Genomic DNA, 17,971 nt, shown 5'->3' with positions numbered 1-17,971 from the left:
TGCGGGAATTTTGAATCACCCTGTATATAGTAAATACATGATTATATATTTTCTAAGCATTACGATATTTATTTCACGATTTTATGAAACAAATATTAAATGAAAATGGTGTTGAATAACAATAACAAGTACAATAAAAAGAACAATTCAATTTTTTCCAGTTTATTAATGTAATTTCTATTTGCCATCTAGATGATATAAAACTATAAAGCTTTGACATTTATTTATCAATCGGTAACAATATTTTGTCTGGAATGTGTCGACATCATTCGTTATACTGTAGTTACGAGAAAACGACTGAAGCATATTACGCAATACAACAATGCACATATGTACATTATAACATATTATTATTTAATAATAAATAAAATAGAAATTAGATATAACAATATTTTTTAGCAAAATAATGCATATAATAATGAGTGAAAATTCCATTTAATCTTTAATTTTTTAAATAAAAAATCTTTTTATGACTCTGGTGTTCCTTAAAATATTTATATGTAATATTTTATACTTTCGCGATTGCATAATATTGTAAAAACAAAAAGTGAAACAAATCATTTATTTAAATGTTTTGGAATCAAATTAGGATATATTTTCTTAACTACATATTTGTATTATTCAAATTATGACACATCGTAAACGTAATTAGAAAGTCGGTTTGCATATCGAGAATACATTCTATTCAGTACCTGCACACACAACTTACATAATTAGAAACTATGTACTACGTCGCAGAAAAGGAAGTGATTATGAGAGACAAAATCAATTGTTGCTCATCGTTAATATTTATTAGATAGATACACTTCATATTGTATATTCATACATAGCGTTTAGTTTAGTTATCAATTTTGTCGCTAATCTTGTCGTGTGATTATATCCAGCTTTCTCTTAGGTGTCACCACCTCTATTCTGTTATCGTTAGAGGAAAAGTTATACGCATTATGTTACGATATGTAAAGATTTATATATTCAAACTAAATAAATTCACGATAATAATCTAACAGTTCATTCGACGATTAGTATTCTACCCCGCGTTTCTTGATGATTTTCCAAAATCGGGTAATTATTTATAATCTTACTCCACCGGATCCAGGACACTCCCCTTTGCTCTTCACAGTCAATTCTAAGATTGAAATATAACATGATTAACGTAATTAATTTAATTAATATACAAATATCAAATATTCCTCAAATCAATATAATTATTATCAAAATTCTAAATGATTAATGTGCGATTATCTTCCACATGCTTACTTGTGCCCATTTCGCAATTGTGAATATCCAGAGCGCACTGCGTGCCAAAAGATCTCGGTTTAAAGCTGGAGTCAAGAGGATCATGAGCGCAAATAGGATCATAATCAATTCCGCAATCTCGCGTGCAATCCTTCTTATTCTTCTTGGCTTCCTTGGCCGCCTTGATAGCGTCCTTTATGTCTTTCGACGCGGTCGCCGCGTCTTTGATATCTTTAAGTTCCTTTACATCCTTCATAGTGGTGTCGATTTTTGTCTCATCGGGAAAAGCGTACGTTTCCTCGCATAATGTAAACATGCTGAGGAATGCGAAGGCTAGGAAAGATCAAGAAAAGAGAGAGAGAGAGAGAGAGAGAGAAAAGGATATAAAATTAAAGATAATTCAATTTTCATCCAATATTTTCCATGTCTAATTAAACGTTTCCATAAATGACAGAATAGTTTTATTTAATTATTTAACCTGACATTATGAATTATCTTATAATAGAGAGAAGATGTTGATAATATCTTCTGATAATTATAAAAGATTATCACTGTAATAGAACTAAACGTAATTTTAAATAATTAATGCAATTTTCGAAAGCCTTTCTATTAGCAAAGTGTAGACGAGATGATATTACGTAAATCTGTTGATAATAGCTTAACCTCTCTATTGAGATGCTGCGCGGCCTTAATATGCGTCTCTATTGAATGATTGCGGCTTTATTAAAATCAAGGTTTATTTTAAATCGAGATCAGTCCGCTCCTTGCAGCGATTGTGACGTTTCGTCGCTCAAGGCCGTTTACGCCCACGCCCATTTAAAGACATTTCCTTTTGCTGAGAGACTTCTTCGATAATCTCAATTGCTCTCTCGCGTGAATTATAGTGGCGATTTTGACTCTTTTGTTACATAATAATTAATTAAAAGTGAAATGTAGTTATTTAATTTTACGATGTATTGTTGATTGAGGTCAGATCAAACTAGATTTTAAATTAACGCAATTTCAAGAAAAGTGATTACAAATTGCAATATTACCGATTTAACTTTTTCAAATTTTTATAGTTAATATATTTAACCTTTAAAATTTCTTATTTTATTGTTTCTGTTAAAAAGTTATATAAAAAAGATTTTAAAAAACTTCAACAAATATGCAATCAACTAGCAACAACGTAAACTATATATAATATATTAAATATTGTAATATTTTAATAATATGTTAAAAAATCTTTCTATAGTATTTTTTGAACATGTGCAAATAGATGACTAATTCAACCTATCAAAAATTGATGAAACTTTTAAATATTAATAATATTAGTAAATATCAATTTAAAATTGTTTCACATATTAGAATTTATTTAGCAAAAGATATATTTATTGTTAGTTGATTACAAAAATGATCGATATTGGCACTATAAAATCTTACATAAAGTCATATTGCAGTATCCGTACCAACTATAACTGCTACTTCCATTGTTTTGCTCAACAATCCGGTTGAAAATCGATGAAAATCAGCAGTTTCTAGACACAGCGAATAATGGCTATCACGAGAGAACTGACATATCGTGTCACCATACTACGTTTATAAACCGAATGTAATGGTTAAATCTATCCCCACCTGAGAGAGGTTGAGAGTATAGGACGTATCATGCCTGATTAATCTTACTTTATATATGGCACCTCATTTTCCTATATCCGATATGTTCGCTAAAGAAACGCAGATTACAATTAAGTAATACCTATATAAAATATAGAGAGTGTACTCTCTAATTAATTTCTAATAATTTAATTATATAGTACATAATATATTTTTACAAATATTAAAATTGCTGATCATCACTTTGCAATTTTAATTTAATGCAATTGAATAATTTACTTTTTACCTTATACATTTATTAGCTGCCAAATAAAAATAATTTTCTCTCATATCAATGAAATTATTAAACACTGCACATTTATATTATACAGATGTATCTTTATATTAGATACATATACAAGCTGAATAAGAGATAAATAATTTGTTAAAGTGAAGTTTTATTTTCCAGCGTACTTTGCTACTTGGCACACAATGGCACCGAATAATCATGATATCATAGTGCTGTAAAAGGAAAGATTATTCTTGTAATCTTCTCTAATCATATCGTTCCGACTGACGACGACTACGAAGTAGATTGACATAGCGCTCTATATTCATAGAAAATTTTAATGGATTCTTTTTTATAAAAATCTTCTAATTTATCTTTGCAATCAAAAGAATAAATACAGCATTTTGTAAATTGACGAAATAATTTTTATAAGTATAGATAAGTATACGTATAAATAAATAAAATTACAAAAGCAGGAAGAAATGACGCTGATGAAACTTGATGATAATGTACTTAAACCTCTCATTGTCCACTTTGTTCTGTGATGAGTTGCCTCTCTTCCTCTACATAACTCTTAAATAAATTTAAATAGTCTGGCCAAGATTCATGAAACGTAAATGCCTCGGTGATGCGACACGCAGACATCGTGCATTTCTTTGTAGAATTTGAACGAGCATTGTTTTGCATCTCGTACTTCTCAATGGAGCTTTTTACTATATCTTCGAGATTGTTTAGTGTTTCCATACTGGCATAAGCTAAAAAATGTGGAAATAGTGAAATACAATAAATATGTTAAGAAAATAATAGTTTTAATTAATAATATTTTTGTTTTAAGAACTTCATTTTAAATTCATTACAATTAAAGTTGGAAATTAGAAGATTTAATCTGAGAACTTACGCGCTGAAAACTTGCGTTCTTCGTCATCGTCTTTATTGGAAACTTTCTTCTTGATAATCTCAAGTTTAGGTATGAAAAGCAGCAAACAGATTACCGCAATAAATTTTACGATCATTTTAAAGATCACCAACTTCAATATAATTTTAGCGACAGTAAATGCATTTAATTTGAGAGCAAACGGCAATCCTAGATCAATACTTGGCAGAAGGGAAATGTGAGCTACATCCGAAAGCGCGTAGGGCGCACCATAAGCCGGGGATGGAATGGAAGTATGTATTGATGGACCTACGGAAACAAAGAGTGAAATACTAAGTCAAGTAATCAAACAGCTCTGAAAATATAATTTAAATTAATCCAAATCCTAATAAAATCTAAAATATTATAAAAGAAATAAATTTGCGAAAAAAATCAATTTTATAAATTAATGGGTATGGCTACCTTAGCGGGCATAAAAACAGCAATAAGTTTAAAAAATAATTTAATATAAAATCAAATTACGGCACTGGTTAATGCATAAATTAAAGTTCACTAAAAAATTTTTTGCATCCAAAATGGTGGCGTTATCGGTGATAGAAACTAGTACGTTTTTTGGAGGAGCGGCAGGACATCTATAGCATCCACAAATTTTGACCTAGAGCAACAAAATAGATTATTTTTAAATGTACATTAAAATATCTAGAGAAGTACGTAGGGTTTTTTCGACAAATAAAAAACTTTTTATTTTATAAAGAGTTTTTCACAAAATTTTTTTTATTTTTTAGTAAAAAATGCAAGTGTGATTTCAAATGTTTGTTATTCTTGAAAATATCAATATTTTTACAAACCCTTACGTACTTCTCTAGATATTTTAATGTACATTTAAAAATAATCTATTTTGTTGCTCTAGGTCAAAATTTGTGAATGCTAGATGTCCTGTCCCTCCTCCAAAAAACGTACTATAGTTTGTATCACCGGTAGCGCCACCATTTTGGATGCAAAAAATCGATAAAATTTTTTAGTAAACTTCAATTTGATTTTATATTAAATTATTTTTTAAACTGAAAAAATTGTTTAACTTACTGCTGTCATTTTATGCCCGCTAGGGTGACTATATATCCCTTAAAGATAATTAAAAAATATATGTGTGTAACTTATTATATAAACGGATACTTGTGTATCTTAGCACTTGCGAGAAAAGCAATCATTGTTTGAATACTAACGGTCCTACAAATATTGTAATTTTAGAATCAACGTGCCTGAAAAATACGTTATTAACTACTTAAAACCGGAAGCATTGTGAAGAATATCACTACGTCGATCAGCCTACAGAGGTCTATATATACCTACATAGTTACGCTTGCTTTTCTCGCAAGTGCTAAGATACACAAGTATCCGTTTATATAGAACTTCTTTCTAATATCTCCCCAGGCGTCTAAGGTAAGTTTCCATTACAATTATCTTACTGATGAGTCTAGTAGTGGAAACCGGGACGAAACCCCAACTTGTGATATTCTTCGCAATCTTATTTTTCACAGAATTTGATTTGTTATTAATTTAATTTACATTAATTAATAACAAATCATTAAAATTTAATATATGTCTTTCAACATATTATTAAGATCCAATAAGATGCTATAAGCATCAAATATTGTTAGATTGCGTGTCAATTTAACTAGTGATATTACTACGGTAGTTGTTTAGAGTTGCGTTCGTAAAAAGTCTGAAAATATTTCGGCGCGCGATTAAAGGAAACTACATACGTGATAAATAAAATTCACACATTACTGTAGTAACTTAAATCTTGCTTGACCGTCATTCGGCCTTTATTTAACCATTGTTTGAATACTAACGGTCCTACAAATATTGTAATTATAAAATTAAACATTTGCAAATTTCGAGAAATTTTATAAATTCTTATTTAAATGACATAAAAATTAATAAATAATAATAATTATATTATTATATACATATACATATAGACAAATGTAATTAAATTTTTCTATTATAATGTAAATTTTATACCAAATTTTAATGTAATACTAAATTTATTATCATAATAATTACACAGGCCCACAAAAAAAAAAGTGGTGTGTTCTTTTGACCAACCCTACATATCCTTATGTATTTTTCGATGCTGAATCCGAATTTGAAGTCAAAATATGGGGTTCGTGGACTGTTTGAAGAGAAAAACGCAAAAAACCACGATTTTTGGGGTTTTTTTAAAGTTTTCTCGAGATTAAAAAAAAACAAAGGATGGTACGGCAAATTTGACTCCATATTTGGATTCTACGGATCAAAATACATGGAAAACCATATGGTAAATATTTTTTTTTGAAAAATTTCAACCCCTGGTACAGCCTTGAAAAGTCTCAAAACTCTCTGAAAAGCTGTAATTCGGCACAAACGTAGTAAAATAAGATCGTAACTTTATTTATACAAATTATAAGTGCTAAAAACACTATTCCGGAGGTTTTTGAGATCGCTGAAGATGAAGTCAAGGCCAAATTTACAACTTGGTTCCCCTATAAAACTTATCGTTTTTTTTAATTGCTCAGAAATGACCAATTCTGAGACTATATAAAATAAGATATGATCTATTTAACTTCAGCTTTGAGTTATATCTCAAGTTTACAACCCCCAAGCACACAACCCATAGCCCATAACCCCAAAGCTTACAAATCCCAAACCCACAACCTTAGACGTTTGGAATTGGTGAGTTTTAAACGATGTTGAAATGTGGCTTAGAGTTTTATGAGTTTGGTATTTTTAAGTGGATTTAGAATTTATAGAGTTATAGTTTGTCTGCTTGAGAGGGTTATAAAGAGTTTTTTTTTTCAATCTTAGATATTAGGGATTTCTAAGTTTGGGATTGGATGTGTTTTTGTCTGTTTCATTTTCTCTTTCATTAATCTCATTAGTTGAACTTTCATCTACGTGAAGTGCATTTTATTCTGTTGTAAAGCTGTCTCGAGACCTGTCATCTTGCACTTCTTCTAAAAATATCTTTTTTGGAAGTTCGATGCTTTTAGCAGGAAGATAAACATTTTTCTCTTACTATGTATATATACCTTTTTTTATGAAACATAAATACCGTTTTTGCTTTCTGGTTGTTTCTATGTAGTTAGTGTTGAAAACTTCAGTTAATATAAAATAAGGAACTAAATTTATAAAATGCTTAAATCCCAAACTTAGAAATTCCTAATATCTAAGATTGAAAAAAAAACTCTTTATAACCCTCTCAAGCAGACAAACTATAACTCTATAAATTCTAAATCCACTTAAAAATACCAAACCCATAAAACTCTAAGCCACATTTCAACATCGTTTCACCAATTCCAAACGTCTAAGGTTGTGGGTTTGCGATTTGTAGGCTTTGAGGTTATGGGCTATGGGTTGTGTGCTTGGGGGTTGTAAACTTGAGATATAATTCAAAGCTGAAGTTAAATAGATCATATCTTATTTTATATAGTCTCAGAATTGGTCATTTCTGAGCAATTAAAAAAAACGATAAGTTTTATAGGGGAACCAAGTTGTAAATTTGGCCTTGACTTCATCTTCAGCGATCTCAAAAACCTCCGGAATAGTGTTTTTAGCACTTATAATTTGTATAAATAAAGTTACGATCTTATTTTACTACGTTTGTGCCGAATTACAGCTTTTCAGAGAGTTTTGAGACTTTTCAAGGCTGTACCAGGGGTTGAAATTTTTCAAAAAAAAATATTTACCATATGGTTTTCCATGTATTTTGATCCGTAGAATCCAAATATGGAGTCAAATTTGCCGTACCACCCTTTGTTTTTTTTTAATCTCGAGAAAACTTTAAAAAAACCCCAAAAATCGTGGTTTTTTGCGTTTTTCTCTTCAAACAGTCCACGAACCCCATATTTTGACTTCAAATTCGGATTCAGCATCGAAAAATACATAAGGATATGTAGGGTTGGTCAAAAGAACACACCACTTTTTTTTTTTGTGGGCCTGTGTTATAATATAAACTTAAGTGAGAATCAAATTATCTAATTTTGGTGGCCAATAATATCTCTTGTCTCACCTTGTTGGGGTGGTAGATAGTTTCCGGGTAGTCCATACGAAGTAGTTTGAGGATGAAAAGGAAGACCATCATTTGAAGGTCCATATGAATTCGGCGGCGGGCCATAAGAATTCTGCGGTACGCTATAGCGATTACTGTAGTCCATCGATGACTTAAAAGATTGAGGATAAGAATCACTAGATGAAAGAGCGTTGAGTTCACCAAAAGTAATTCGCGGACTTTTCGACGCGTATGTCAAATCGGGCGAACCGTACTCTGTTTCCGGTTTGTAAATAGGCCCTTGCACGTACTCTCTTCTATTTGTCTTCGTCTTTGAGTCAGTCTGTATGATCCCTTCTCGCGAATCGTCGCTGTTACGTGAGTGCATTAGTGCTTGAAGGTAGCTGTCCCTTTTCCAAGCAGTCTTCGGACTTTTGCTGACCCAAGACTTGTGATTGTCAACATAAGAACTGCGAGGACCCGTATTTTTCGAGATGGTTCTTTGGGAAACGGCATGCTCTCCGGAAGACACTTGATTAATAATTGTAGGAGATACGAAAGGAACAATTTTTGTAGAAATAATATGATTGGAATCAATGACAATTGAGGGTTTGGTTGATAAAGGAGGACCGAGGACTAGTTCCTTCCCTAAAGTTATCGATGCCTCGGATTCTTTGGCCTCTATCTTCAAAGTCGATGCACCTGGTGTATCCTGATAATTCGAGGACACAGTTTCGTGGGATGAGACCAAGGTGAGAGAAAGCAGAAAAATTAGAATCCAATTGAATCGTTGCTTTTGTGCTTCATAAGACATTTTTATAATAAGAGTTGGAAAAATATCTACAATAAAAAACATCATATCATAAAATTAATTTCTATAAATTTTCGAATTTATTTATAGTATTTTTATATAACTACTATAAACATTTTCCTAATAGAAATAATACGTTTGACAACAACTCAATGATGATTCCATATGTTTTAATAATTTTAACAACAATACATTTTTTTTCACGTATAAGACTTTAATAAAATATTAAAGTAAATATTAAAAAATTTTAGAAGTTTTATATAATACTGATTCTTTTCATAAGTACTCTTTTTAAATAGATAACACGACAGTAAATAGACTTAGAGATTCTGAAAGCAACCCTGTGTGAATCGATTTTAATTAGAAAAATAAGAAGTGGACAAGTAGTACAAACAATAAGCAGCACGACATGAAACGCCTTCTAGATGAGCGCCTTCTAGAAGATTCCTCTTGAATACGAAGTACAAGCAAATGTCGCGCATACTAAACGTATAGCGGTCTTCGTCCCATTTTAGGGTAACCATTTCAACAATGACCTTAATTCACGCATATATGTATAAAAATAATAAAATAACTGTACTTTATAACTTTACAACAAACTTATTATATAATTTGACATTTCTATTATTACTTGTACTGCTATCTAAATTGCTCTCTAAATTTAATATTTTCATTTATAAAATAAGCTTACAGTCAAACTACAAAATAACAGCAAATTTATAAATATACAATAATACCTAACATTATTTAAATTATTAATTAATAGAAACAATTTAATAAAGCTTAATAAAATAATATCTAATATTGATAAATTAATTAATTTTTAGATAAAAGTAGCCGCAAATTTGATTAATTTATACATATATGTATAAGAAATAAATAAAACATTTTTTTAAATAATTGTATTTTATTGTGTCTATATTGTGCTTTTATATCCGCCATGTCGAATATATCAAAATCATTTTATTATTTCTTTATATAAGAAAACATATTTCAGTATAGTTTATGAACAAGATTAATCATACAGCTTTATATACAATTAAAAATTTATTTTTTATGTTTATTTATCAATTATAATTTTTATGTCACATTTTGTACCAATATGTTTACAATATCTACTAAAAAGAATAATAAACAGGACAAAGATCTATAAATGATGAATATACGTACGTTATTTTCTTAAGAATAATTTTCCACTTCCAATAGAAGATAATGCAGACTTGTAGTGCTCCTTAGTTGCACTCCAGGATTCTGATTTCTCTCTTTTCCATAAATCTGCGTACTTGCGAATTATCCATTCCTGCATCACAAAACACAAAAATTTATAAAACTGTTCTAACGAATGACGACCTCACGAAAAACATTCTTGCTAACTGGCACTCACGTCGATCAATGCTCGTGAATAAAAAGTTATCGTATTTGCTTCGTCTATATATGCCTTCGGAAGGAGCACGAAATTCACGTTATTGGGTTACTATTCCACCGTGCCCCTTCGATACTTCCAGCACAATCATCGATTGCTACCGTCTGCCGTGATATATGTCAAAATAGTTTTAAGTATTGTATTATTTCTTCATCTAAGAAAATATATTTCAATAATTTATGTTGCAGTATAAAAATTATAAATATAGTTAATAATTACTTATGTTATCAGATGTTAACAAACTATTCCTAATACTAAGCTAACTCTAATTATATATATTTAAAATAAAGTTCTAATATTATTAGTAGGAAGTACTAAAAATAAATAAGAAATAAAAAGTGTATTTCTTTTTAGAATAATTTTGTAGAAAAAGAAGAAAATATGAAATTGTTAAAATTACTTTTGATAAACACTCCTTCCCCTCCCCCAATAATTTATGTTGCAGTATAAAAATTATAAATATAGTTAATAATTACTTATGTTATCAGATGTTAACAAACTATTCCTAATACTAAGCTAACTCTAATTATATATATTTAAAATAAAGTTCTAATATTATTAGTAGGAAGTACTAAAAATAAATAAGAAATAAAAAGTGTATTTCTTTTTAGAATAATTTTGTAGAAAAAGAAGAAAATATGAAATTGTTAAAATTACTTTTGATAAACACTCCTTCCCCTCCCCCCTTCCATAAAGTGGTTCATAAAAGTATGACTGAAATGTTTTCCTGGCATTTATTATAAATTGTTAAAAGCTTTAAAATGACTATAGGAGGGATCGAAGATATGGGCCATTATTATGTGTTGTATGATGCAGTCTATAACGGTGTTGCTATTTTTCGAACCTCCCACAATACTTTGATCCAGTAGCACACTTTTAGTGGCATTCTTTCGGTGATTCTATTACCTTCCGGAGAGGTATGCAAAAGGTTGTGTCCGATGAAAGTCTTAACAATCAGGTACATATATTTAGCAATCAAACACGTACAAAAATACATAAAAACAATAAACATTTTTTTAATACTATATATATATCATTTTTTATTCTACAAATTATTTTTATTAATTAATTTTAATTTTAAATAATGCAAAATTTGTTTCGCATAAATTAAAATAAAAACTTATAATAGAGATAAATTTTATTGACAAAAAAATTTATTTGTATCAATTTTTGTCAGAATATATACAATTTAATTTTTTAAAGTATAAATGATAAAGTTTAGTTACATAAATATAGTATAAAATCTGTGGCTTATTGCGAATACGTTTGAAAGGATTGTATCAAACGCAGTCTCTATGGCCACCCCCAATCAATATGCTATCTAGGTCTCTCAGCAACCAAACACGCTTATACGTATGCAAGATTTTCTTTGCGTACGTAAGTTGCAGGTAGTAATAAGGTTTTAACAATTTTTTTTTTTATAATAAATTCCAAAAAAATGTTTTTAGTCATGGTTTTATAAATTGAGGATTTTATAGGAATAGTGCGAAATAAAAAAAATTTCCTAAATATTCCAACAAATTAGGAAATATAGCAAAATGAATTTTTCAACAATCGAAACAAGGTATGTTTTAAATAAATAAACGGTATGTATATCGAGCTAAAAGGATTTAATATTATTCTTAAATTTTAGAATATTGAGACCATAACGTGAACAACTAACTATAAAGTGTCATACGTTTTGAAACTCACAGATCCTTATTTAGCGATTCTTACAGATGTTGCGTCGTTGGATTGATAATATTCTTATGTGTGTGATAATGCGTTACAGACATGCTGATATAACAATCATAGTTTGGATTGATTTTCTTGTTCTCAATATGCGAGTATATTGTAAAGGCATGTGAGACAGGACCATCACTACAAGTTCGTCCGATCGAGTTGAACGTAGATGTTACAATCAGTCAAATATACGACACTTTATAGCTAGTTTTTCACGTTATGTTCTCAATTTGTTGTAAAATTTAAGAATAATATTAAACCCTTTTAGCTCGAGATATAGACCATTTATTTATTTAATTTGTATTGCAAAAAACGAGCGAAATTTATTAAGGTATGTTTTCTTTCTCCGAAATTGATGAGTGAAGTATTTTTTTTATAAATTTACATTGTTATATAGGTGGATGAAATTCGGAAAATCTCATGACTTCGTTTTTGTTGGGAAGGAAACCATTGCAACGGCTTCCGGCATTTATGTGAGTTTTTTGGATTTGAACACAAGAGAGAGACGAATTGAACGATTCGACAACAAAGAGAGAGGCGATGGTGCGTCATGTTTGGCTGGACATCCGGTATAGAAAACGTCCAATTATTTATAATATTTATTTACTTAAATTATTAAATATTTAAAAATACCTATTAAATACAATATTTTTTAATAAAATCAATTTTTTTAATTTTTTACTAGACAGTTTCCATGTTTTCCGTAGTCGAGAGAAAATATAATCCCAAAATATCAATATTCATGTATCCGACGCTACAAAGAATCTCCAGGTGCATACTGCCCGACAAAGTTAATGGTTATTTATCTTGTTCTTTCGCTGGTACAGAGTATCTCATAAGCCTGACGACCTTTCCCGATTTTCAATTGATCGTATGGCTCTGGAGAACCGGTAAACACGTCGCCATGCTTAACACAAAGATAGACAATCTTAATCAAGAAATTTCGTAAGTATTCTGTAACCTTCTACAATATATAATTTGAAACGTATTGAAAGCTAGCAGGTATTATGAATTTTTTAACATTTTCAAAACTAAAAAAATTATAAATTAACTTTGTCACAGCTGTTCACCGAATCCTCCACATTTAATATCGCAACTTGGAATCGATGATAATACTCTCTCGGTCTATCAGGTGCGTACGTGCTCCAAAATTGTAAGTATACATCAAGTAAACACACTAGTTCCTGAACACAGAATTGTGTCTTCATCCTGGACGCTGGAAGGAAACCTGTTTATCTCAGATGAATTTGGAAATGTATGGCTGGTGGCGATAGAAGCTAATAAGTTGTACTCGGTGGTAAAATCGAAAATATACGAACATCCAAAAAATAAGTCAATTGTTATCACTCATAAAAGCGGCGTAATAATTGTGAATCCCAATAGTGAAATTACGGTGCGTATTATTAAGTTTTCAATATATCTCTTTATAAAATTTAATATGGGCTAAAAATACATTGTTTTTATCTTTGCACAAAGTTAAGTTTGTTTTTTCATTATATAATATTATAAATTATAATAATCTCTAATTTTTATTTTCTAATATATTACAATTAACAATATTTTAGTTTTACAAGAAGACGTCTGCGGATTGGAATGTGGCATGGAAATTTATTTGGTCGATTTCGACTTTCTATTCTGTACAAGTAGGAAAACAACATTATTTTAAAGATAGGATTTTGCTTCATTCTAAAAATGGAGAAATTTTTGAAATTTGTACGCTGCATGACAACATTCCTCATATAGAAGTTATTTATGCGGACGAAATTGAATATAAAGCATTGTTTTCTATATATCAGCATACAGATCACGTCGCGGCGGTAGATCGGTTAGATCGTCTTTGCATTTTCGAGTTATTGACCGGTAAACTGACAGCAAAATTATCTCTGCAGCATCACGGTGAAGGTAAGATTAATTTTAAAAAAACCCAAGCAAACATTTAATTTTTATTTAAAACATATTAGACATATTTTTTAAATGAGTTAGGTTACTGTTCATATAATTTATTTATTATTATTTTGTAATTAATATATATGCATAGAATCAATAATACATATACTAATAAAATAATTTTATTGTATTTTTTGTAACATTTAATTAGTACATTAGAGTCTTCTTTTTATTACAGTTCTTCACGTAGATTCACATCCTACTTTACCAATGCTTGCGTCGTGCAGCGCTACTGGCAATTGCATTCTAATCGATATCATGAAAGCTTCATTGCCCAAAATTTGTAATTGCTTTCATCTCTATGGAAACTTACTAGATAAAATAAAATTTTCATATCATGGCGAACTTTTGGGTATTGGTAATTCTCAAACTGGCATGATGTTTGTTATTGGTAAACGATATAAACAAGAGCGTGTAAATGTTCTAGGATTTATAGAAATTGATGGATATGTAAGATTATATAATAAAATTATATTAAAATATTTTTTAAAACTTTGTTTATTATGATAAATTATGTAAAAACAGAGATACGTTCATTTATATATAGATAATATTTTTGAAGAAAAACGGAATTGAAGGTAATTCGATATTTTCTTTTGTAGATCGCTGATTTTTTAATATACGAAGAAAGCTATGATCGTTTTAAGATCTTGATCCTAACAACAACTATTTCTTCTATGGCTTCGATCGGTGGCAATAAAATAATTATATACACTTGCGAGAACTCGATCGAGTTCTGTATACATGCTGTTTGCATGATAGATATATTAAGACCTTTCAGGGCGCTTTATCATGGATGCAAACCTCTAGACATATTGGGTGTGCCTTCTTTGAATAAACATTTACATAAAATGGAAATAGAGGTGAATGTTCAGTTATACATGTAAATAGAAGTACAATTGAATTAAATTATATTTTTATAAAAATACATCATTTACAAGAGGAAAAAATCAATATTATTAAATATTGTTTAATTTAAATAATTATCAAGATAATTATTTAAATTATCTTGTGCAGAAATTTAATATTGGCCAACTCTCAATACTAGAAGGTAATGATTAATTACTTATTTCAGCATTAAGAAATAACTGAATAATATAGTATTTTTATTACTCTCAAAATAAGTAATTAATTCCTTTAATTTCCAATATTAAATTTCTATAAAGGAATAAAATACATTTTTTTATGCTGTATGCAGTAAGTTTTTAAAATATACGTATAATCTTTATTTTAATTTTCAAAATGAATTTTTTTACTCAAGTTATTGGAAAAAAAAATTAATTCGTCAATTTTCTCTTTTGTACAGACTGATTTTCAAGATGTCATACTCACAGATGCATTGTTATCCATGCATCAGCTGAGAAACATTGGAATATATGTAACCGATTCACGAATTGTAACATATGGATACGATGGCTTGATTATAGTCAGAGATAACACGGAACTTCGCAAAGTGATTGCGATTTTTATGCCACACCATCGCACTCAAGGAGGCGTGAAACGTGCAATTTCTTCGCAATTTGGAGAAATGATTGTTTCTCTTGGTAGAAATGGCGATCTTGTTGCCAATCGAATTCGGTATTTTATTTTTACTTTTTTCTTACGCATTATATTGAAATCTCTATTTACAAAATCGCGTGCGTATTTATAAAAATAAATATAAATTAATTTAATTATATGACAGTTTACCAGAGACGAAAACAAATTTGACAGAAACCGAAACTATGAGTGTGTATTTAACGATCGAAAATTTTACTTCTGATCCAAACGAACAGTACGATCAAGGAAATAATACCTGGTTAGATAATTTAATCGCCGCTAAATTGAAAGCTGAATACGATGAAGCTTTACCTCTACGGACTTCTATCTTAACCGATCTTGAGAAAATTAAAACGCAAGTAATGTCTTTTTTTTTATGATTCAATTCTGATTTAGAATTAAAATGAGTTGTGTAATAGATACGTGAGCTTCTCGATATAAATGAAAACAAACCACTGGATGCCCAACTGTTGATCTCGGCTTTTGATTTGGATCGCGAGGCTCGACAACGGAAAATAAAAGAAGCTCGACTTGAACGAGACAAATTGTACAGAAACCTTGAAGACGACTGCGCTCAACGAGATCAGGTGGCATCGAATCTGCGTGAAATGTTCTGGGAACCGCTTAAAGTTAAACCATGTGCTCTCAGATCAATTGGTGGTGATACAATCGTTCAAAATTATTCTCTTGTCGCATCGACCCAAAAGATGAATGATTTTAAGGTGTGGAATAAACTTTCTTCGGACACTGATGAATTTTTGTACAGGTATTATTTTTACCTGTTATCTTTTTATATCTAATTAATAATTTTTCGTATTCTAATAATTAATGGCAGTTGTAAGAAATATCTTCTCCATTTTCTTACTATAATATATGATTAATGTCATAATATATATATTTAAGAATTTTATATAATAGCAATTATTATACATACACATATGATAAATTTATGATATTATAAATCGTAAATATATAGTAAGTTTAAGATATTATTAAAATATTATAAATAAATAACAATCTTTCTAGGGACGACGTGTATGACGGATCAGTAGTTAAAGGTAACGACTCAAAACAAAAATCTACAGTAATTTTTGATAAAAAATCTTCAACAACTAACGCCGAAAGCAAAATATATCAAACAGCTAAGAGATGGCATACACTCGCGGATGATGATGAAAAATTATATATAGCTGGTATCACAACTCATAAATGGATTAAGGATGAAAGCATAACTTCAACACATCAGCTATTGACTCCATGTGACAGCAGTCTCGAGGCTATCCTACAGAAAGATGTTATCATTGAATATCGAGAGCGTAAATTAAAAGTAACAGTTGCCATATAAATCTATTTGACAATTAATTATACAATACTAAAATATATATAACATAATTAAAATTTAAATTTAAATTAACTATTTTACTTCACATCATAAATTCTTATTATGTAATATCAAAATTACTTTTTTTAATTATCCATAAATATATATAATTATTTTAAAATTTCTATAAATCAAATTTATTAAACAGATGCATTTTAACGAGCTTTTCGAAGAAATGAAACGTGCAAAGGAATGCGTATTAAAATGTGCAAAGGAACGCATCAACAAGCTCCAATATTGCGCGTCTGAATTGAAGACAATGTTTGGAATAGATTCCATTTTGGAATCAATCAAGGCTCCATCCTGGAACGTTGACGAAATACCAGATTATGTAATTACTATAAAAGATTACGAAGTATTTGAAAAACAGTCACGACAAGGAGAATTAAAAATAATTGACGAAAATGGAGAGGATAAACATGAAAATGAAAAGACCAGCAATTTTTATGAAATAGCTCTTGAAAAAATGATGGATGGTGTATTAGAACTTAAGTAAGTCGATCAAAATTTGAGAAACAATTGCACAATTAATAAAAATAATTAGATTTCGCTCGTTTTTTGCAATGCAAAGTATAAAGAATGGTTTAAATCGAGCGGTAATATAAGATTTTTTTATAATATAATAAATTTCTAGTTTATACAATGTTAATACAACATAAAAATATAAAATATAAAAATAATATTAAACGTTTCGGAACTCACACGGGTCCTTCTTCAGCGATTCTTATAGATGTTACAATGTCATAGAGATAAAAGCATAATCTTACAGTCTAAGCGACATGGGTGGTATAATTTGTTTGAAAAAATTGTTTGAAGAAATTCTCCTATTTTTGTGTAAATATGAAAATTGTGTAATGAAATGTATGAAAAAGGGAGCATCTTTACTTATTTGTCTGATTCTGTGAAACGCAAGTGTTACAATGGTGACAGACGAACTCTTAGGGCATCAGAACGATATTTATTTATTTGTGTATGACACTTTTTCAATAGATAACAGTAAGAGTCATCCAGACTATTCATGTCTTTCTTTTAAACTTTTGCATGTTTTTTTAAGAAAAACTTGATGTTTAATATTCAAAAATAAAAAAAAATGTTCTTAAGATGGGAAGACGAAGTGAAGACGGAAATACCTGTACCAGATTGTCTA

The 17,971-nt window shown here is 29.5% G+C and overlaps 2 protein-coding genes across 3 annotated transcripts; both read right to left on the bottom strand.

The window, feature by feature from the left end:
- Positions 1 to 769: 769 nt before the first annotated feature.
- On the bottom strand, positions 770 to 2,810 carry LOC108774100 (uncharacterized). Of its 2 annotated transcripts, none has more exons than XM_018540112.1 (3): positions 2,685 to 2,810; positions 1,258 to 1,569; positions 770 to 1,126 (listed from the first exon to the last, which is right to left on the bottom strand). In XM_018540112.1, the coding sequence occupies exons 1-3, from the start codon at positions 2,704 to 2,706 to the stop codon at positions 1,071 to 1,073; spliced, it is 390 nt and encodes a 129-aa protein (XP_018395614.1). In that variant the 5' UTR covers positions 2,707 to 2,810; the 3' UTR covers positions 770 to 1,070. The 2 variants fall into 2 exon arrangements, with proteins under 2 accessions (XP_018395614.1, XP_018395615.1); XM_018540113.1 differs by having other exon boundaries at positions 2,659 to 2,755.
- Positions 2,811 to 3,619: 809 nt separating this feature from the next.
- LOC108774098 (uncharacterized) lies at positions 3,620 to 8,815 on the bottom strand. Its single transcript, XM_018540111.1, has 3 exons — positions 8,013 to 8,815; positions 3,996 to 4,249; positions 3,620 to 3,852 (listed from the first exon to the last, which is right to left on the bottom strand). The coding sequence occupies exons 1-3, from the start codon at positions 8,813 to 8,815 to the stop codon at positions 3,620 to 3,622; spliced, it is 1,290 nt and encodes a 429-aa protein (XP_018395613.1).
- Positions 8,816 to 17,971: the final 9,156 nt, after the last annotated feature.

This window comes from Cyphomyrmex costatus, unplaced genomic scaffold, assembly GCF_001594065.2.
Source record: "Cyphomyrmex costatus isolate MS0001 unplaced genomic scaffold, Ccosl1.0 scaffold2324, whole genome shotgun sequence".
In the NCBI taxonomy this organism is placed as follows: domain Eukaryota; kingdom Metazoa; phylum Arthropoda; class Insecta; order Hymenoptera; family Formicidae; genus Cyphomyrmex; species Cyphomyrmex costatus.
Note: the sequence above shows the minus strand (reverse complement) of the source record. Positions and strands in the feature narration are given on the sequence as shown.

Coding starts and splice junctions, on each gene's coding strand:
- LOC108774100 (XM_018540112.1), bottom strand. CDS start 2,706: ATGGAAGTAGCAGTTATAGTTG. Junction 1,570..2,684: donor GGAAGTAGCAGTTATAGTTG/GTACGGATACTG, acceptor GATCTTTCCTAG/CCTTCGCATTCCTCAGCATG. Junction 1,127..1,257: donor CAATTGCGAAATGGGCACAA/GTAAGCATGTGG, acceptor TTTCAATCTTAG/AATTGACTGTGAAGAGCAAA.
- LOC108774098 (XM_018540111.1), bottom strand. CDS start 8,815: ATGTCTTATGAAGCACAAAAGCAACGATTCAATTGGATTCTAATTTTT. Junction 4,250..8,012: donor CCCCAACAAGGTGAGACAAG/AGATATTATTGG, acceptor CATTCCATCCCC/GGCTTATGGTGCGCCCTACG. Junction 3,853..3,995: donor AGAACGCAAGTTTTCAGCGC/GTAAGTTCTCAG, acceptor CACATTTTTTAG/CTTATGCCAGTATGGAAACA.